General features: G+C 55.9%; 2 protein-coding genes across 5 annotated transcripts in view; one reads left to right on the forward strand and one right to left on the reverse strand.

Annotated features, from left to right (window-relative positions):
• SPATS1 (spermatogenesis associated serine rich 1) overlaps window positions 1–2460 on the reverse strand; it is a 54519-nt gene extending 52059 nt beyond the window's left edge. For both annotated transcript variants that reach the window (XM_022582027.3, XM_022582026.3), the window contains exon 1: window positions 1360–2460. In XM_022582027.3, the coding sequence (XP_022437735.1) occupies window positions 1360–1397 (38 nt within the window). In that variant the 5' untranslated portion in view covers window positions 1398–2460. The remainder of the gene's footprint in view (window positions 1–1359) is intronic.
• On the forward strand, window positions 1395–13415 carry AARS2 (alanyl-tRNA synthetase 2, mitochondrial). 3 transcript variants are annotated; one of them, XM_022582024.3, is made up of 22 exons: window positions 1395–1654; window positions 2291–2482; window positions 3025–3170; window positions 3375–3542; window positions 4169–4313; window positions 6438–6583; window positions 6783–6891; window positions 7267–7305; window positions 7382–7493; window positions 7946–8079; window positions 8531–8675; window positions 8912–9084; window positions 9208–9321; window positions 9420–9560; window positions 10252–10389; window positions 10489–10598; window positions 10751–10859; window positions 11154–11276; window positions 11526–11636; window positions 12213–12296; window positions 12410–12520; window positions 12963–13415. In XM_022582024.3, the coding sequence occupies exons 1-22, from the start codon at window positions 1412–1414 to the stop codon at window positions 13125–13127; spliced, it is 2958 nt and encodes a 985-aa protein (XP_022437732.2). In that variant the 5' UTR covers window positions 1395–1411; the 3' UTR covers window positions 13128–13415. The 3 variants fall into 3 exon arrangements, with proteins under 3 accessions (XP_022437732.2, XP_089774786.1, XP_089774787.1); XM_089918660.1 differs by lacking the exon at window positions 12213–12296; XM_089918661.1 differs by lacking the exon at window positions 3375–3542.
• The last annotated feature ends 7864 nt before the right edge of the window (window positions 13416–21279 follow it).

Raw genomic sequence — 21279 nt, forward strand, 5'->3', positions numbered from 1 at the left:
ACTTTATCAAATTCTCTTCTCTACCTGCTTAATTTCCCACACCAAGAGCAGAGGGTATCAAGAGAAGCCCGTGAAGAATCTGGCTCCACCCACAAATGCTTGTGTTGGCCTCATGGTCACAGCTGTTACCATGGAGAGTAGGACAGAAAAGGTGTCTCTCTTACCCTAAAGCAAAACACACAAAACCCTAGGGCAGTGGGAGGGAGGGAGGGAGGGAGAGACAGAGAGACAGAGAGGGAGGGAGGGAGGGAGGGAGAGAGTGAGATAGAGAGAGAGAGAGAGAGAGAGGGAGAGAGAGAAATCTCTTCAGCAATCATCCAACAGCTTTGACCTGCCCTGATGGCCTGGAGTCTCTCTAATCCCCAGGCACATTAAAAGACCAAATGTTATTAAGCAATTAATAATGGAACAGATGCTGCTTGGCTTCTGTCTTCGCTAAACTCCTGCTCCAAAGGGCCTGCTTCACTCCGTAAGAACAAAATGGCCATTTCCAATGCCAAGGGCAAAAATAACCAGGAAGTACACAGCACACTGTCTGACACATAGTAGTTATCAATAAATATTAGTTGAATGACTCTTGAATGAATGCTGATATCACCTCCCTTGGCCATCTCTGCCTTCTTCCCTCAGCCTGGAAACACACACACACACACACACACACACACGTATACATACACCACACAGAGTTGAATCCACACCTTTTCACTGCAACTGTATTTGTAACCTTGCAAAATTAATAAACATAACTGTATAAACAACAAGGTCCTCCTGTATAGCACAGGGAACTATATTCAGTATCCTGTGATAAACCATAATGGAAAAGAAAATGAAAAAGAATGTATATATGTATAACTGAGTCACTTTGCTGTACAGCAGTAATTAACACAACACTGTAAATCAACTATACTTCAATAAAAAATAAAGAAAAATAAAAGTAACATGGAAATGAAAAAATTAAACATAATTATCATTGCTATAATATATATATATATATTTTTTTTTTTTGGTCTGTGCCTTGTGGCTTGCGGGATCTTAGTTTCCCCACCAGGGATCCAACCCCGCCCCAGCAGTGAAAGCTCCAGAATCCTAACCACTGGACCACCAGGGAATTCCCTGTCAGTTTTGTTACTAATGTACCTTAAGCGCCTAAAATAATGCCTGGCACACAGTTACCTCTCAATGAATATTTGTTGAATGCCAAATGAATTAAGGGCCTACTGTGTTCCAGGCCGCTTGTGTTAGACGGACTCTGGCAGGCGCCTCCTTCCCAATCACCTCCACCCGGAGGCAGAAGCCGCTTTGACTCTTTCTGTAGCCAGGGGTCGCTGTAGGAAACGCCTGGTCTCCTTCTCAAGTTACCTTCTATCCCGCACTGCCCTTTGACCCCGTGAAGTCATTGCCCCGAGTTAAGATGGCGGCGTCGGTGGCAGCTGCAGCCTGGCGACTTCGGCGGGCCATTCGAAGGACGCCGCAATGGCGGGGCCCCAGCCGTCGGGCGCTCTCATCCGAGGCCCCTCCAACCCAGGCCGCGGCCGTGCGGAACGCCTTCCTGAGCTTCTTTCGGGACCGCCATGGCCACCGACTGGTGCCGTCCGCTTCCGTGAGGCCCCGCGGCGACCCCAGCTTGCTTTTCGTCAACGCGGGCATGAACCAGGTAGGGACTGAGCCACGCTGATCCGGGCGGAGTTTGTGACTTGTTCCTGAGAGAAAGGCGTTGCGGGATTGGACAAAAGAAGCGAAGGGAGGAGCTCCTAGCTTTCGGGGGCAAGAGGGCTGTGTGTGGTTAGGCTTCGAGATTGGGGCGCAAATTAGGGCTTGGAGAGGGCTCCACCGGGCAACTTCTGAGTTGAGGTTGAGTTTTAGGTCCAGGAATGGCGGGTGTGGAGTCCCGTGGGGGAAGTCTGGCTTCATTTATTAGTTCTTTAAATAAAGATAAGTCATTCATTAAAATAGATGTTGAGCACATGCTATGTGCTAGACTGGGTTCTCTAAGCTTTTGACTTGGAGCACCACTAACCCTCTCTAGACTTGCTCTATTTCCAGCCACCAACACATTCCTCCTTCTTTTACCTTGCTTATTTTACTAGCAGAGTCTCTGTTTCATGATTTATTTACCCCTTGTCTGCCCAGACACACCAGAGATGGGTGCCCCCACGCTCCCAATGTGCCCCCCTGGCCTCTCAGGGGCACGGTGAGCCTTCACTCTGAACTACCATCTCTCTCCACGCCCTCCACGTTTCCCTTCTGCTGAGGGTCTGGGCTATCTCTCTCGCCCTTCATCTGTTTCCAGTTCAAGCCAATCTTCCTGGGCACTGTGGATCCACGAAGCGAGATGGCAGGCTTCCGACGTGTGGCCAACAGCCAGAAATGTGTGAGGGCTGGAGGACGCCACAGCGACCTGGAGGATGTGGGCCGAGACCTTTCCCATCATACCTTCTTTGAGATGCTTGGCAATTGGGCCTTTCGGGGGGTATATTTTAAGGTGAGTCTCCAGGAAGCCCTGGAGTTAGGAAAGGGTCAGTGGTCAGCCAAGAAAGGGGTCAAGGTTAGTCCTGTCTCCACTCTTAGAGTCTGCTTAGGGAGGGCTTCAGACCAGACACAGAGGCAAAGTGCTAGATGAACACTTATAATAGGAATGTGTCTCGTTTCCCTGATTGGGTTGTAAACTCCTTGAGGGCCAGGACTATGCCTCCTGCCTAATGGCTGGTCAGTAATTATTGTATGAATAAATGGTGAGACAGCAATACTAAAGTGCAGGAGTTAAAAATCATCCCAGGCTAGGGTGGATAGAGGATTTCATGGAGAAGGTGGGACTTGAAAGAATGTAGGATTCAGAAGAGGGAGGAAGCTTTCTATGCAGGAAAAACTCAGAATGAGAAATAGTCATGGCTTGTTCTGGAAACAACGTGGGCAGTGGAAATGGTTTTGTCTTAAGCTGAGGGCTGTACTCACGTGGCTTGATTGGAACTTCAGTGGGGCCTTCTTCTCACTCATTTTCCTCTTCCCAATGGGTTTGCACTGCAGGAGGAGGCTTGCAGCATGGCCTGGGAACTGCTGACTCAGGTCTATGGGATCCCTGAGGACAGGCTCTGGGTCTCCTACTTTGGTGGTGACCCCAAGGCTGGGCTGGGCCCAGACCTGGAGAGCAGGGACATCTGGCTCAAGTTAGGGTGAGTCCATCCCCACTTATGTCCACTCCTGGAGCACAAGAGGACTGGAAAATAGAGACTACCAGAGAGTCTAGGCATATCCCGGGATGGTGTAGGGTCAGCCCTGTTCCTCCTCCTGCTGAGCTTAATGGAAGGGTTCTCCTGGCAGAGGGGGTCCCAGGTTCTGCCTTTGTCTCCCCACCACCCGTCTGGCTTCCTTCCCAGGGTGCCTGCCAGCCGCATGCTCTCCTTTGGACCACAGGAGAACTTCTGGGAGATGGGGGATACTGGCCCTTGTGGGCCCTGTACTGAGATCCACTATGACCTGGCTGGTGGGGTGGGAGCCCCCCAGCTGGTGGAGCTTTGGAATCTGGTCTTCATGCAGCACAACAGGTAATGGGGTGCGAGAGCAGGAGGGAATTCCCTGACTGGAAGTGAAAAAGTCGGCAGTCAGGACACTTTCATCCATTTTTTATAAAAACAAACACTTAAACGGCATTTACAATGTGCCAGGCGTATTTCTAAACACTTTTCAGATCCTCGTCTTTGCCCATAACAGCTGAAGCTAGTCACTGCTGCTCTCCAGACTCTGCTCTCTTATATGATGGAGTTGGACTTGATGCTCTCTTATATGATGGAGTTGGACTTGATGCTCTCTTATATGATGGAGTTGGACTTGATGCTCTCTTATATGATGGAGTTGGACTTGATGACCTCTTAAGATTTTCTACCAGCCTTGACATGTCTCTTTCTAAAGCAAATTGTGTCCCAGAAAGGGGAGGCCTGGGTCCAGCCAAGGGCCCAAGCAGAGGGTGAAGGTGGAGATCACTCTTTATGAGAAAGGACGGGACCCAAGGCCATTGTCATCTGCTTTTGGGGGTGGGGGTGGGGGGATGATACTGCCCTCTGGTTCCTCCCAGCCCCCCAGGACCCTCCCCCATCCCTTTCTGCCACTTGAGCGTCTGCCTCATACCGGTAATCCTGTGGGGGGCCTCACCTTGCATACCCTTCCTGGCCAGAGAGGCAGATGGAAGCCTGCAGCCCCTGCCCCAGCGGCACGTGGACACGGGAATGGGCCTGGAAAGGCTGCTGGCCGTGTTGCAAGGCAGACGCTCCACCTACGACACCGACCTCTTTTCCCCACTGCTCAATGCCATACACCAGGTGAGCCCACCTCTTCCCTTCCAGAAGCCCCTCTGACCTGCTCTCACCAGTGCTCACTGCCATTGCTTTCCATCTTTGTTGAGAACTCAGAATATTTTCTTGCCTGTGGGGACAGTGACCAGCCAAGGATACAAAGGTGTCAGATGTGAGGCTCCAATTCATATTTACTACCTGATGTTCCTCCTAACTCCTTCCTTCCTTCATTTGTTCAGAAAATATGTGTTGAGTGCCTACTTTGTGTTAAATCTTTGTGCTTGGTTCAGGAGATACAGCAGTAAAGAGAAAAGAGATCATGGAGATTACATTCTAGCCTAAGAAATAGGTAATAAATAAATGTATTAAAGAACAAGATAGCAGTTTACAGATTGTGAATAGGCAGTAAACCTGGGTGATAGTAATTGGCAGGGGACAGGGGGTAGAGAAGAATCTTAGATGACATGTTTGGGGAAGGCTCACCAAGGAGATATCTCTGAGCTGAAACCTGAAAGAAGAATCAGCCACGGGAAACTCATTCCAGGCAGAGGCAACAGCAAATACCAAGGCCCTGGTGCAGGAAAGGAACAAAAAGCGGCCAGCCAGCTAAAGTAGAATCACGTGGGTTCGCTCTTGCTGTATAATAAACCACCTAACATCTTGTGACTGAAAGCAACAACCATTTATATAGCGTACGAGACTGTGGACAAGCAATGTAGGCTGGGCTCAGCTGGGTCACTCTTGGTCCTGTATGAGCTCACTCATACATCTGTGGTCAGCTGCTAGGCAGCTCTACTTCTGGGACTTGGCTGGCTGTCAGTTTAGGGCTGTGGCGATGACCGGGTTGTATGTCTGTCATCCAGCAGGGTAGCTCGGGCCTGTTCACATGACAGCTTGGCAAGGTTCCAAGAAGGAGAGTGGAAGCACATGAGGCCTTTTGAGGCCTGGGCTCAGATCAGTGTCATTTCCACCACATTCTGTTGGCCAAAGCAAGTCACAAGTCTAGCCCAGATCCAAGGGATGGAGAAATAAATTCTATTCCTTGATAGGAAGCACCTGTAAAGTCACGCTGCAAAGTGGCATGCACACAGGAAAGGGAAGGACTGTGGCCAATTTTACAAACAGTCTACCACAGAAAGGAAGGCAGGAGTCAGATCTTGTGGGGCCTTGAAGTCCAAAGTGAGTCTTTTATTCTAAATGTGGTGAGATGGGCTCCAAGGTAGGAGGGGCACGATCTGACTGACACTTTTAAAAGGCCACTCCTGTTGCCGGGTGAAGGATAGGCTGGAAGGAGACCAGAGCAGAAGCTGAGAAGCCAATTGGGAGCCTATTTCATAGTTGAGGAAAGATAATAGGGTGTGGCTTAGGTTGGTAGCAGTGGAAGTGGAGAAAAGTAGATTGATTTGAGAGGTCTCATGGAGGTCGACACAAAAGGCCCCACTGATGGATTGGATGGGGAGAGGAAAGAAAGTCAAGCCTGGCTCCCAAGTTTTTGACTTGAGTAATGTGGTGAATGGCAGGACTGTTTATTGAGAGGGGGAAGCTTGGGGAAGAGACAGGTTTGGAGCTGGATGAGTCAAGCACTCTGCTTTGGGGCACGGCTTAATGTATTCACAGCTCACACACTCCTTCCCTGCGCCCATAGAGGCTGTAGAGGCAGGTGTGGGGAATGAAGAGCACCTGGGTGGGACGGTCCTGGTTCAAGTCTCGGATCTGCTCTTGAATTGTGTGCCCTTGTAGAACTTAGCTTCTCTGAGTCTCACTTTCCTCTTTTTTTGTTTGTTTTTATTTTTTTCCACTGTTTTTTGGTCTAGTCTTTGTTTTGTTTTGCTTTTCTTCTCCACTTTCCACTTTAACACCTTCCAGAACAGGAAGTTTTAGGGATTAGACACCGTATCATTCAAGTACCCACCCGGTTCTGATAATAGAAATTCGGTAAATGATCACAGCTGTGCTCCTTGCCTGTGCTGAATGTGGGCCCCAGGAGGCAGGGACTGGCTCTCTTTCACCTTTGAAGCTTCTCTGGCCCAGGCCATTCCAGATGCGGTCAGCTTTAGGGGTGAGGGCAGATGCTCCAGGAGTGATGGAGAGTGTCCCTCCTGGGCCAGGGCAGGCAGGGCCGGCAGCCATGTCTCCTCTCCTGCTTCCCAGGGTTGCGGGGCACCCCCTTACTCGGGCCGGGTCGGGGCAGCAGACGAGGGGCACACAGACACAGCGTACCGTGTGGTGGCTGACCACATCCGCACGCTCAGCGTCTGCATCGCCGATGGCGTCTCTCCTGGGATGTCTGGTGCACCGTGAGTCTGGAAGGGCTACAGCAGGGGCAGGGGCTGCTGGGGGTTGCAGGGGAGAGGAGGGAGGAGACGGAGAGGTGGGTCGGGTTGAGATGGCAGGAGGAGGGGGAAGCGAGCACACACTCTGGACCTTGCCCTCCCCTCTCCGCTCCCTGCTGACCAGGGGCTGCTGGGCGCTCATCTGGGCTCTGAATCCTTCTAGGCTGGTACTTCGTCGGATCCTCCGTCGAGCCGTGCGGTTCTCTACAGAGTTGTTGCGGGCACCACCTGGCTTCCTGGGCAGCCTGGTGCCTGTAGTGGTGGAGACACTGGTAAGGGCAGAGCTTCCTCACTTCCCTGGGCCTCCCTGGGGTCTCAGGGAGCCTGTCGCTGAGCCCATACAGTGCCCCGGCCTGGGTTCCCCACCCTAAATGTCCAGCCCAGCGTCCTGTCAGTGGGCTTACAAACAGCAGGGGGCCTTACAGGAGGCCTTCCGGCCCGGGCTGCTGAGCCTTTGACCTCGGGACCTCCTTCTGCCCGTATCAGTGCCCCTCCCCCCAGAGAAACTGGTTCCCCATTTGGATCCCTCCCCCGTCCATCAGCCTCTCTGAGTCTCCACGGCAGGTGTCCCCAGGGAGGCCCAGGGTGGAGGTGCAGAGTGGGCTGGTTGCTTTTGACACCTCCTCAGCCCTGTCTGCCGCCCCCAGGGAGGTGCTTATCCGGAACTGCAGAGGAACTCAGCCCAGGTACTAGACTTGGATGGGGGACGGAGGGGCTCCCCCTCAGGAGACCCGGCTCCAGCCCTGCCCTGCCCCCATTCAGATAGCCAGCCTGGTGTCAGCGGATGAGGCAGCCTTCCTGGCCTCCCTGCAGCAGGGTCGGCGGGTCATCGAGCGGACCCTGAGGCGCCTGGGGCCTTCCGATGTGTTCCCTGGTGAGCAGGGCACCTGGCCGAGGTGTGAGGGACCCACTTAGGCGAGCCAGGCCCAGGCCTCACATCCCGCCTCCTCCCCCACGTCCCTCTCCCCGTACTCTCTCTCCAGCACCCCCCGCTTCTCCTCCATTACGTGCTGCCCAGCTGGCCCTGCTTCTGGTCTCTGATTTCCAAGGCTGGCTTCATGCCGAGAATGAGCTTCTCACCTCCTTTGAAATCCCATATGCCAAGGGAGGACCTGGGCTACCCCCAGCTCTGGCTTTGGGGCCTGAAGGTGACCCCTCTCCCGGGCCTGCCCGGTGTGGGGAGGGGGCACTTGTGCTTGGCACCCAGTGGCTTCTGTGTGGTCAGAAAAGCCCTGGCCCTTACTACTCCCTCACTTCTTCTCCCTCCCTCCATCCTGCCCCTCCTCCCTCAACACCCATTCTGTCCCTCGTCTTCCTTTCTCATAGCCGAAGTGGCCTGGTCCTTGTCACTGTCTGGGAACCTGGGGCTCCCCCTGGACCTGGTGAAACTGATGCTGGAGGAGAAAGGGGTGCAGCTGGACTCTGCTGGACTGGAGCGGCTGGCCCAGGAGGAGGCCCAGGTACAGGCTGGGGCACTTCCGCACAGGGCTCTGCTGGGACAGGTTGGCCCCTTCCCCAGCCCTGAGTTCTTGTGGGAGGAGCTGTAGCTATTGAGGGAAACAGGAGTCTGAGGTAGGGTCTGTCCCCTCACTCAGGCCCCGCCCACAGTCCACGGAGGGGAACGCTAGTTCAGTGGGCCACACAGAGTAGCAGAAGGGGAGAGGTCAGCACAAGGTCCTAGAGAGGGGCGTCAGGGGCAGCGGTGGGTGAGGGAGGCCTGGTCCTGAGACCCCCACACGAGGGTGGTTCACGAGCCAGCCCAGGGTCTCTAGCAGCCAGCGCAGCCTGAGGGCTTATTCCAGAGGGGTGCCGTGTCCACACAACTGTGTGGCAGGGACAGGGCCCTCCGGAGACTCCAGTCCCACCGCACTCTCCGTGCACCCCTTCCGTGCACACACGCCTGTCCCGCAGCACCGGGCACAGCAGGCTGAGCCAGTCCAGGAGCAGGGACTGCGGCTGCACGTCCACGCGCTGGGGGAGCTACAGCGCCAAGGGGTGCCCCCAACCGACGACAGCCCCAAGTACAACTACTCCCTACGACCCAGTGGCGGCTATGGTGAGAGCCTAGACTGAGGTGGGTGGCCCCGGGCTTGCCTGACCGTGATTGGGAAGGACATCAGAGACCAGCTACCAGGCCTGTGCCTTCCCCGGGGTAGCCACTGGGGTTCTCTGGGGGCCCCAGCTGGAAGTGCCCCCCCAGCCCTGTGCCTGTTGACTTCAGGGAAGGCACAGACCCACATCCTGCATCCCAAGCCCCTGCCTAGCACTGATAACCATTCTTGGCCCTGGCAGAGTTCGGCACCTGTGAGGCCCAGGTGCTCCAGCTGTATACAGAGGACGGAACAGCCGTGGCCTCCGTGGGGGAAGGCCAGCGCTGTGGCCTCCTCCTGGACAAAACCAACTTCTACGCCGAACAGGGAGGTCAGGCTTCCGACCGAGGCTACCTGGTGCGGGTGGGACTGCAGGTGAGCCCCCCCAGCCCCCCCTCACACACAAAGCCTCCTGCAGGAGGCAGACCTGAGCCAGAAGGGAACCAAGGGGAGGGAGAGGCTGCAAGCACTCAGTGCCTTGGCCCTGCCCTCCCCCAGGACGTGCTGTTCCCAGTGGCTCGGGCGCAGGTCTGCGGAGGCTTCATCCTGCATGAGGTGGCAGCCCCTGAGTGCCTAAAGGTGGGGGACCAGGTACGGCTGCACGTGAATGAGGTGAGGACCCCACCCCTGCTGTTCGTGATGTCCTGCAGCCCCTTTTCTCTCCCCATCCCCACCTACGCCCAGGACCCTGGGTAACAAAAGTGTTTCAGGCCTGGCGTCTGAGCTGCATGGAGAAGCACACAGCCGTCCACCTACTAAACTGGGCGCTGCGGCAGGCCCTGGGCCCTGGCACAGAGCAGCGAGGGTCCCATCTCAATCCTGAGTGGCTGCGCTTCGACGTGGCCACGCAGGTGAGCAGGGCACAGAGGGGCAGCCTTCAAGTGAGGCGACGGGCTTAGAGGGAGTCTGGTAGTGTGGGAGTTTGGCCAGTAAGGGGGCCTGGGCTGCCTCTCGTTCAGTCACTGGAGGGCGTTGGGCGGGGGGCTTCCCATCAGGCTCCTCCTGCATCAGTGAGGGTTAGGCTAGCCAGTGTGTGGAGCCATCCCTTCACCTCCAGCCACCCAGCTTCCTTGTCCCTGCTGTCACCCAGGCCATTCTTGCTCAGGCTGAGCTGCCCTCTCCCTTTACTGCCATCCTGTCTCCTTGTACCTCTGGCTCAAATCCTCTGGGAAGTGCTCACTGACTAAATCTCGTTCCACCTGATTACTCCTTGCTCCTGCGTCTCCCCCATCCTGTATTTCTCTTCCACTGGCTGACCCTTGTTGTAAGCTCCCTGAGTCCAGAGCCTCCATTTTCTGTCTCTTCATCAACTTTCAGTGCCTAGTGAAAGGCCTGCAGCTTCCGATAGGCCCAACCCCCAGGTAGCTTTCTAAAGAAAAGAATTGTCATCTCTACAAATGTGTATTGAGCACATGTTATGTACTAACCCCTGTTCTAGAACCTGGGGGTAGTTCAGTGAACGCTGACCGCTGCTTCATGCATCACTCCCAGGCATGGGGCTGACTGCCTGTTGGTCTCTCTGTTTCCCCCCAACGCCCCCAGGCCCCATTGACCCCAGAGCAGCTCCGGGCAGTGGAGGGCACTGTGCAGAAGGCCGTGGGGCAGGATGAGGCCGTGTACATGGAGGAGGTGGCCCTGGCACGCACTGCCCATGTCCCTGGCCTGCGCTCTCTGGATGAGGTGTGCTGGGGGAGCCCACGGGGTGGAGGTTGCCTGCCCGCCCCCCCACCCTCCCCTCCCCTCAGGTCCCTTAACAGACCTGTGCCCTCTCACTGTCAGGTATACCCAGACCCTGTGCGGGTGGTGTCTGTGGGTGTGCCTGTGGCCCAGGCGCTGAACCCAGCCTCCCAGACCGCACTGCAGACTTCTGTGGAGCTGTGCTGTGGGACGTGAGTCACTCCTCTCTGCCTGCTCTGGCCTGGGGCCCTGGACCTCCTCCCTTCCCTGGTCTTTGGAGCCACCAGCCCCTGGTTTGGAGCTCAGGCTGCTCTTTTCTCTCCCGTCGTCACCCTGGCTTCCTCCTCCCTCCCTCTGCCCACAGACACCTGCTACGCACAGGGGCTATAGGGGACCTGGTCATCATCGGGGAGCGCCAGCTCGCCAAGGGCACCACCCGCCTGCTGGCCATCACTGGGGAGCAGGCCCAGCAGGTCAGCACGCCAGCAGGGCCTGGGAGGCTTCTGGGTGTGCCTGGTCAGAGAGCACACAGCAGATGCTCTCAGGCCGGGGGATGCCCAGCAGCAGAACCAGTGTTCATACCTGAGCACCAGGACGGCCCTACCAGCTGCTGGTAGCTGGCACCTGTTGTGATTATTTGGTACCTTGATGGGTCCTGATTGTTCAGTGTTTCTAACTTGGTCCTGCCCAGGAACGGGTTGAGAGTGCCTGTCTTGGAGAGGGAAGGTAAGCCAAGCAGTCCTGACCATCCGGTTCCCTCCCTGCAGGCCCGAGAGGTGGGCCAGAGCCTGGCCCAGGAGGTAGAAGCAGCCGCGGTGCGGCTGAGTCAGGACAGCCGGGATGTGATGGAGGCTCAGCGGCTGTCCAAGGAGATGGGACGACTCACTGATGTGAGGGCCACCCCCAGCATGGAGCTGTCCCCTCCCTCTCCTGGCCGTGTTCCCTTCCCCGTGCATTCCCGGACCCTGCCCGTCTCTCCCCAGCATTCCTGTTAGACTTCAGCTGGCCCAGATATTTGTCGGTTGTCTGCAGGGTGGGATGTGGTGGGTGTGGTCTCTTCCCTGGCCTTGCTGGTGGTCCCTGCCTCAGAGACCGTGGCTCAGGGAGGGCAGACATTGTTGTACTGCTTCTGACCATAGGCCGTGGACACTGCCGTGATGCCCCAGTGGCAGCGGCGGGAGCTTCAGGCCACACTGAAGGCGCTACGGCGGCGTGCCAACACTGCTGTCCGGAAACTGGAAATGGTGCAGGTAAGAGGAGGTCCATCTGCACCCAGGGGGGCAGATGCCAGGCACACCCAGCAAGGGTCAGAGATGCTCTAGCACGCACGCTGAGAAGCCTCAAAGCCTGGCAGGGGGGTGCGGGTGGGTGGCAGCTCCCCCCTCTCCTGCCAGCTGAGTGCCATCATCAGGCCATTTCCCCACTTCGCTCTCTGCCAAACTGGGTATCTCCCCCAACTCCCAAGTCTGGCTCAGACTCTCCCTCCAGGAAGCTGACTTGATGGCGCCATTCAGCCCTAATTGCTCCTTGACTGTGGATCCTCCCCCCTCCGCCCCCTCCCACCCATCTGTGCTCCAGCCTTAGTCCTTTCACCTTCAGCGGCCTATTTGTAGGGGCCTGGAGCTATGATGAAAGGGAGGAGGTGAGGGGGGAGAGGAAGGACACAGGGGGGACCCAAAAGAAGGAGGCCATTCTAGGCAGAACCCCTGGCACCTTTGCTGGGGGAAGGGGGCCGTGGGAGGGGATTTCTGGACTGGGGCTCAGTTCAGAACTGGGGGCTGATTGCCTCCCAGCCCGACCCCCGTGCTGTCCTTCCTGCCTCACAGGCTGCACAGAAAACCCAGGAGCTGCTACAGCAGCACTCGGAGGGGCCCCTGATTGTGGACACAGTTCATGCTGAGTCCCTCTCAGTAAGTGTTTCGATTACGGATGGCCCTAGGGTCTGGGGAGGGGAAAGTCCTGGCAGGGAGGAAGCTGGGAGTGCGGGGAGCTGTGAGGTCGCCATCTCCCCTCCCTTGTGCAGGTGCTGGTGAAGGTGGTCCGGCAGCTGTGTAAGCAGGCGCCCAGCACGTCTGTGCTGCTACTCAGCCCCCAGCCTCTGGGGCAGGTGCTGTGTGCCTGTCAGGTAGCCCAGGTAAGGAAAGGGGGAGGGCAGCTCCCACCCCACCCGTCTCCTGGTCCAGCTCTCTGATTCCACACCTTTTATTCCTCCCACACGAGGGAGCACAGCTGGGTAGAGGCCATCTCTGCAGATACCCCAGGGTGGGGATAGGACCACCTCCTTCTCCCTAACCCACCCCCTCCCCCACCCCACCCGCGAAGGCACCAAAAGACTCCTTAATTCCCACCACGCCACCTCCAGGCTGCACATTTCTTGCGAACAGGTAGCAGCCATTCATCAACCTCCATTCATTCCCAGCCCGTCCCTCTCCTGTCTCCTCGCCTGATTACCCCCACCATGTGTCCGGCTCGGGAGAGGGTTCTCATCGCCATGACTCCACTCTCAAAGGTACATTGAGTGGATGGTGGCAGGGAGGGCTGCTCTGCATCACTGCCCCTTCTGTTTCTGTCCCCAGAGTGCCACGCCAGCCTTCACCGCAGAGGCCTGGGCGCTGGCTGTGTGCAGCCACATGGGGGGCAAGGCCTGGGGCTCTCGAGTGGTGGCCCAGGGCACCGGAAGCACTGCTGACCTGGACGCTGCCCTCAGTACAGCCCGAGCCTATGCCCTCAACAAGCTCTGATCCAGGCTCACTCAGGGACTCACAGAGACTAAAGAGACAACAGACAGGCCAGTGCCTGGAGCCCTGAAGGAGCGAGCAGAACCTCCCGGGAAGGTAAACAGAGGACTAGAGCCTGGAGGCCAAGCAGCTGAGCCGAAGAGGACCGCCCTGGGCTAGGCTCTGAGTGGACACAAGAAGATGTGGGCTGGGGGAGGCAGAAGTGGGCCTGGCAAAAGTCCCCTGCTAGTTGAATGTGAAGACGTGGCTGTCCCGTCTGTGATTGTTCATTAAAAAGTATTTCACAGCGGATAGGAAGCTCCAGAAGGTTCTTTTGCCTAAAAAAGAGCAGGCTTTCTCCTCCCAGCAGCCTGGAATGGGTGCCCCATGACTAGTCTGACCCCTCACGCTGGGCTGAAAGGCCACCCCGCCTCCAGATCAGAGCTCTCCTCGTCGCCACGAGTGCTTGGACAGGCCCTGTGTGCCAGCCTGTTCTGGGCGCCCACCAAGGCCTCCCTGGCCACCAGGATCCATTCACTGTCACATAAAAGTCATGAGAGCCAGGTACATACATCCTCTCTGGTGTCACTTATTCCATGAACAACAACTTCTCATTTTAATGAAGTCTCTGGCGATTTGTTGATAAAATGAGCTAACAGGTACTGGTCAGTTGCTGAGAATGTGGCAAGAACCAACCAGACTTCCTGCCCGTGTGGAGTTTGCTTCCAGTGGGGAAACAGCAACAAAGAGAAAGAAGAGGGTGTCAGACGGGGATGAGGTCTGCAGAGAGAGCGGAACCAGGGAGTGGAAGAGTGGGGGTGGCATCCGGGGGAGGGTGTGAGCCACGTGGACCTCCAGGGGAAGAGCCAGCGCAGGCACCTGAGTGGGTAGTGAACAGGCAGGTGGCAGGCCTTGGGGCCAGAAGGGAGCGCAACCAGAGCAAGCCTACTCTTAGAACAGGTTGCACAGCACCTGCCCCGAGCCTGAGCTAAAGCTGAAGCTGAAATGGCAGCTCAGAGCAGGAGGAAGCCGGGATGGAGCGCAGCCCTCCCCCCCTACCAAAATGAATCCACCCAGGACCAAGCCAGACACGGGGGCTCCACGTCTGTTCGCAGACCTCTGTCGCTGGATGAAAGAAGGGACCTCAGGGGACCCATCTCCAAGTCAGAGGCTCCCTGGTTGCGAAGTTCTGTGGCCATTTAGTCAAAATTATTAGAGCAGAGCAGGCCCTCCTGACAACATTTCCTGCATGATTTCTTATTCTAAGTGAGGCACCAGTGATTCGTTGGTAAATCACTGATGAGGGCTTGAAAGGAACCTGAATTCTTGGACCCTGGCTGCTTGCAGCCCTGAGGAGTTGCAAAGCTTTCCCTTGGGATTGTGGCAACTGCAGCAGTGGCCACTGTTCAGTGGTGGTCAGCAAAGACCTGTCTCTTTACATGTGGACACCAAGGTGAGGAGTTGGGGGTATGCATTTTATTAATGAGTTAACTTCTAAGGTGCTAACCTGTCCAGGGTAACCAACTAGTAATCAGCAGAGCTGAAATGAAAGCTAAGCTCTGTCTCCAGTGAAACTTCCCACCACTCTCGGTTGCTCTTCCCCTCTTGAAGGACAATTTCCTTTTCTAACTAGCCAGCCCCCATGAAGTTGGTCATTCCTGATGTCAGGCTTGGGGCTGTGGGAGGGAGCACCGTGGAGGCCTGGGCCTTCCTGCCTGGTGCCACTCTTCAGTCTTGCTGACACCCTGAAGAAAGGCCAAGGGTACCTCTGCAGGGATGCCGCAGCCCACTGCTCCCCTGCAGGGCCTGGAGTCAACCGGGGGCCTCAGGGGAGTTCAGGAACGCCTACAGGTGCCCTTCCACCCTTCTCCTCTTCCAGAAAAGACTGGCTGCTGATGCTTTTCCCAGACCCTCTTTCCATTCGTCATGCCCACCTCCATTTCCACACAAAAGGCTCCCAGAAGGAAGAGCACTGTAGCAGTCCAGGAGCCCTGCCACCATCCCCCACTCCCCTCCATCCCCCTCAAAAGCCCACCCGTTCCTAAACATGTCCCCAAGACGCACAAAGCGTGCCGCACCACCAGGGTTCCCACTGCCCGCTTGACGGCCCCACACAGCGCCTCAGACGGACACTTCTTTGCGTCGACCCTGGGCCAAGGCGCGCTACAACAGCCTTCCGAGAGCAGAGATCGGCTTGCACAAGTGCGCACGCGCACCCGTCGTCTAGGACCCGGCCCCTAGCGACGCAGGGCGTCCCTAACGACCTGCGCCGCGAGGGCCCTGCGGGAAGGTGAGCGCTCAGGCCTCGGAAGCGGTGAGGCGACCTCGACCCCGGTCTCCCCTAGCGGGCTGAGCTCTCCCTGCCCCGACTCCCACCCACGGGGCGCGGGAACCCCTCCAGCGTCCTCCCACCCTTCCCACCCGGAAGTCTGCAGGCTGCCGCAGCCTTGGCTCCACATTTCGCGTGGGGAGGAAGGACGGGTCTGTACCTACGAGAGGCCCCCAACCCACCCCCATTTGAAGCCCAGGGTCTACGAGTCAGGGGAGGGAGTCCGTGAGATGGAGAAAGGGGAAAGTGGAGCAAGAATAGGTCGTGGGGGAAAGCAGTCCCAAGCCCCCGGGCCCCAGTCTTCCCATAAAGGCCGACCCCTATTCCCAGCTCCTGCTGGCTGAAGTCCCTCAAGACAACAGACGTAAGTGGGCCTGGCCCAAGGGTGTGATAAGACTGTTTCACCAGCCAGAGACCAAGGGTGGTGGGCCAGAGAGCTGTCAGAGAAACTTTTGTGCCCCTCATTTGTGATTCTGCAAACTGTGAATTCCCAAATGCGAATGTGCCAGTGACTTGGCCTGAGATAGGGTCTGATACAGTACGCATGAAAGGGATCGGGGGGAAATGTAGACAAAAGCCCAGGGCCCTGAGGAGAAGCTGGGTGAGAAGGCAGAGGAAGCACCATCAGAGAAGGTGGGGGACTGAGGGGGCATCAAAGCCCAGCCAGCCCAGAGGGGGCGTCCAAGGCCACAGAGGTGCTCACAGGCCTAAAGAAGGCCAGGTGCTTCTGCCTCTCAGTTCTGAGGGAGGGAGGTGAGGACCAGGGATGTGGTGAGCAGGAAGGGGAGAGGCCACCCGCTCCCCTAGCATCTTCAACTTTCCCATTTGGGCAGGCAGGAGGAGCCTCTGCACAAAGTGGTTGGATTTAACCAGGGACTTGAGAAGGATGGAGAAGGTCTGAGAACTTTCTGAGAAGAAGGAATGTGCTGGAGAGTCGAGCATTGAATCCTAGGTCTGGGAGGACCATGGAGGGCCCGGTGTGGACCATGGGGCAGGAGAGCACAGCTCTGCAGTATCTCTTGGGTCCTCGTGGGGCCTCAAAAGCTTAAGGATACAGGTGATAATCCAGTTTTGCAGAAGGACCCTGGACTTAGGGGGTGAGGGAGCCTGGGCTGTTTAGGTCAGCAGCAACGAGGGTAACCCTGGGCTCCACGCTGGAGAGAGTGGAAGGCCCACTGGAAAAGTGCTGTGACGACTGAGTCTAGGGCAGTTTAGGAAGCAATCCCAACATCTCATGATTTGTCTCTGCTTTTGTGCAAAAAAGTAAGGGAGAGCTTTGGACAGACATCAGCTCAAAGCTCAGCTTCTCCACTTACTCGCTGTGTGATGCTTAGCAAGTTACTTAAGTTCTCTAAGCCTCTGTTTGCTTTGTTTTCCTGTTTGTGAAATGAGGATAATAGAGTTATCATAATAATAATCCTGAATAATAAAATTGAAGATTTCATAGGCTCACATAGGTACAACATCTAACATCTTCGTCATAATATCTAACACCACTGCTGAAGCCCGTGAGCCACAACGAATGAAACCCGCACGCCTAGAGCCCATGCTCCACAGCGAGAGGCCACCGCAATGAGAAGCCCGCGCACCGTGACAAAGAGTAGCCCCTGCTCGCCACAACTAGGGGAAGCCCGAGCGCAGCAATGAAGACCCAACGCAGCCAAAAATAAATAATGAGGACACTCCTGGCCAAACTGAGGCATCTCAGCACTTTTTTTAAAAATTTATTATTTTTTGGGCTGTATTGGGTCTTTGTTGCGCGCGGGCTTTCTTTTCAGCTGCTGTGAGTGGGGTCTACTCTTTGTCGTGGTGCTCGGGCTTCTCACTGCAGTGGCTTCTCTTTGCTGCGGAGCACGGGCTCTAGGTATGCAGGCTTCAGTAGTGGTGGCTCGTGAGCTCTAGAGCACAGGCTCAGTAGTTGTGGCACACAGGCTTAGTTGCTCTGCGGCATGTGGGATCTTCCCGAACCAGTGCTCAAACCCATGTCCCCTGCATTGGCAGGTGGATTCTCAACCACTGCACCACCAGGGAAGCCCCTCATCACTTTCTGTTGCTGAGCTTGGACATATAGAGAGCAGACCTTAACACCTGACCCTTTGAGTTATGGGTTGAATGTGATTTCAGGACCCTGGACGCTGGTCCTGAGGACACAGGGTTGGGACCAGGGAAGGAGGAGGAGGATTTACCTTTCTTCAGGGATTGTGGCCCTGGGTTGGCAGGGTTGATGTTAAAGACATAGCATGTGAGGCCCCACAGGCCCATGAGACAGGTGTCAGGAGATGAAAGATCACTGGGTTGTCCCCACTTTCCCATCTGAGGGCAAGGTGTGCCCTTAGAGGGGGACACAGATGGCGGCACAAGAGGCACTCACTCTAGGTGGCACTCACCTTTCTGGAACGTCAAGAGGATTCCTGCCCCAGAGAAGGACAGAGTCTTGAACACCCTTCCGGTCTTCAAACTCTGGGATTCTCTGACAGCCCCACTGGCTCCCCAGGGAGAGAAGGCTCCAGAAGGGAAGGTACCCACTCTGCCACTTCTGGGGCTGTGCTCTATGGGCCCTTGGGGGCTGTGGGAGGCTAGCTAATGGGCGTCTACCCATCCACAGGCTTCTAGGGAAGACAGTGTCACTAGAACCACCCCCAGCTGCAGACTGGTGATGCCCAGGCCAGACTAAGGCTGCCCTGGGAAGTAGGAGGAATTACCTCAGTTCTCCTGGCTTCTCATTCTCCTGTGAGCCCTCCCCAGACCCCCGACTCAGCGGTGCATTCTCCTTGCCCCCTTCCCAACTTTGCTTTTTGGACCTGAAACTCATTCACACTGAGGTGTGGACGACTGATAAGAGGGGAGATATACCTATATCCCCTTTCTGACTTAAACTGTCAGATAGGATAATATATTGCATGACCTACATTTTTTTAAAGTTTGCTACATTAATATCAGTATATATTTCATAATTTACTATGCTTCTGTTTGACCTAAAATGATGAGATGCATTTTCATAATTTTTTTTTTTTTTTGCGGTACGCAGGCCTCTCACTGTTGTGGCCTCTCCCGTTGCGGAGCACAGGCTCCAGACGTGCAGGCTCAGCGGCCATGGCTCACGGGCCCAGCCACTCTGCGGCATGGGGGATCCTAGTTCCCCAACCAGGGATCGAACCTGTGCCCCCTGCATAGGAAGCACAGAGTCTTAACCACTGGACCACCAGGGAAGTCCCCTTCCTTCCTTTTTTTTTTTTTTTTTTGTGGTATGCGGGCCTCTCACTGTTGTGGCCTCTCCCGTTGCGGAGCACAGGCTCCGGATGCGCAGGCTCAGCGGCCATGGCTCACGGGCCCAGCCGCTCTGTGGCATGTGGGATCTTCCCGGACCGGGGCACGAACCCGTGTCCCCTGCATCGGCAGGCGGACTCTCATCCACTGCACCACCAGGGAAGCCCTACTATGCTTTTGTTTGACCTAAAACGATGAGTTCAGTGAATACCCTGGTGGTCCAGTGGTTAGGACTCAGCGCTTTCACTGCCATGGCCCAGGTTCAATCCCTGGTTGGGGAACTAAGATTACGCTAGCAGCATGGCCCGACCAAAAAATAAAATAAATAAGTAAATAGCAGTTCAAGGTTAACATAGGGATATATACACACGCAGGTATGGACTGTTAAGATTTCATTTCATTAGGGAGGAAATGCATTTTAATATAACAGGGATGAAAGCCTTATGTTAGGGACCTGAAATTCCCATAGTGGGGTCCCAAAACCCAGCCTGGGGAGACCCTCCCTGACAGATCCCTGGGACACCTGCTTCCCAGGGAACAAGAACAGGCTTTTTCTTTCCTAGTGGAGGCAGGGGAAGTGACTGGAAGAGCAGGGAACTGTGGGTAGAGGCAGCCAAGGCCCTGACCCTGGCCCCAGCCCTCCTAGATATCCGGGGGCCCATTACTTCCTGGTCTGGTCTTCAGTTTCTTCATCCATAAAATGGGGGTGAGAAGCCTGCCCTGACTCCAGTATAAAGTGGTTGTAAGACTCCAATGAGAGAAGCGTTCTGAAAGAAACCTGTAACTGTTAAGTGCTGATACTGTCCTGTGGCTGGAGAGATGGGAGATGAGGTCGGAGGCTTGGGTGGTCGGGAGAGGAACAGGCCTCCGGAGTTAGACATCAGGCCAGGTGAGTAATAGCCTGGCGGCCCCTGGCCAACCCATTGAACTAGTTCATCTACCAATTTAGGATTTTTCCTGTAATTTCATTCACCAAATGGTGAACCACCCAAATGGTCAGGACCCTTTGGTTACAAAGGGGCAGAAATCCAACTCTTAGCTTCAGCAAAAGGGACTTGTCAGAAGGCTGTCGAGTTAGGTCTCAGAACTGAAGGAAGCCCTCAGAGGGCCCTCGGGGACGAGGCCTGGGGACCAGAGGTGCCCAGCGTGCTCTGTCCACCTCCCATTCCTACCGGTCTCACCAGGCAGCATTTCCTCCTGCCTCAGAAAGGCCTTTTCCGTTTGAAGGGAAACAGCTTCCAGCAGCAGGGGATCTGTATCCTTCAAGGACATATGTCCTTTTGTCTACCTCCACTTGGACAAATCCCAAGAAGGACTCTGATTGGCTTACATCAGGTACACCCCTGAACCAATCACTCTGACCAATACAGGGCACTCCTATTGGCCAGAATCTATGATCAGAAGGAGGTGGGGTAGCCCCAAACACCAGCTGCCTCCCCAGCAGACCTGACACGGGGTTAGGGATTAGAGACGAAAATGAGTAAGAAATTGTCCCCACACCGGGAGGAGCCCACAGTCCAGTGTGGGTGTGGGGAGAGGGTGGTCAGTCACCACCAAACTGACACAGGTGCTGGGGTGGGGGGTCTGACAAAGGGAAGGTGGGGCACAAGAGAAGCTAAAAGGCTTCAGAGGGAAAATGGTGCTTGAGCTCAGGCTCACAAGACCATCGAGGGTCCGTTTTCCGGGCCAAGACCGTGAGAAAGGCATTCCAGGAAGAAGGAGCAGCTTGAGCAAAGGCTGGGCGGCATAGACTGGTCTGCAGTGTTCCAGATGCAGAGAGGAGTTTATTTCAAACAGAGCGTCCGGTCACGGAGGGCCTTCTACACGGAGCTGAGGAAGCTGGGCTGCACCCCATGAGTGGCGGGCTTACACGGAGGCCTGCCACGGCAGCTCTGGGAAGGCTAGATGCTGGATGACACACCCAGTGCTGGGCAGCTGCAGCTACAATCCAGGTGGACATTGAGGCCCTGAGCTAAGGCTGCAGCAGGAAGGGAGCGGAGGGACGCTGGGGTGGGAGAAGCAGAACTGAGGGGAAACAACAGTAACCAGGTGGGGGGGCCTGAAAGAGAGAGGTGGTTCCCAGCTCCGGGGTTCAGGCACCTGGAGGGCTCCCGGTACGCCTGGCCGAGGTAGGGAGCCAGGAAGAGCAGCAGCTCACAGGAGGCACTGCGTTCTCTTGGGGGGCAGGTTGAATCTGCGGGAGCCGGGAGGCAGGCCAGTGGCCCTGAGTCTGGAGCTCAGAGGAGATGGGAGAGCTGCAGCCCAGCAAGAGGACGGAGTGAGGCCGTCGGGCAGCCACAGCTAAACCCTGAGGGGTGGGCCGAGTCAGAGGAGCCTGCGACGGAGGCTTTTGGAGAATGATCCGGAGGCCCCGAGGAGAGTTGAGAGAGTGGCAGCCGCGCAGTGGTTGAGAAGGGCAGGGTCGGGCATGGGACTTGATATCATCTTTGTAACATTAGTAACTGGGAGGCAAGGAGTTCGTCTTGCTCATTAACCTTTGAAACATACTTTGTTTTATATTTGATTGGTTCTTTTAAGTATTTTTTTAAAACAACTTTTGGAACTAAAATCCTTCTTAGA

The sequence above is a fragment of the Delphinapterus leucas genome, chromosome 10 (genome assembly GCF_059928025.1).
Source record: "Delphinapterus leucas isolate spDelLeu-1000000601 "Yukka" chromosome 10, BTC_Dleu_Yukka2, whole genome shotgun sequence".
NCBI classification, from domain to species: Eukaryota; Metazoa; Chordata; class Mammalia; order Artiodactyla; family Monodontidae; genus Delphinapterus; species Delphinapterus leucas.

Coding starts and splice junctions, on each gene's coding strand:
- AARS2 (XM_022582024.3), top strand. CDS start 1,412: ATGGCGGCGTCGGTGGCAGCTGCAGCCTGGCGACTTCGGCGGGCCATT. Junction 10,390..10,488: donor GCCTGCGCTCTCTGGATGAG/GTGTGCTGGGGG, acceptor TCTCACTGTCAG/GTATACCCAGACCCTGTGCG. Junction 11,637..12,212: donor GGAAACTGGAAATGGTGCAG/GTAAGAGGAGGT, acceptor CCTGCCTCACAG/GCTGCACAGAAAACCCAGGA.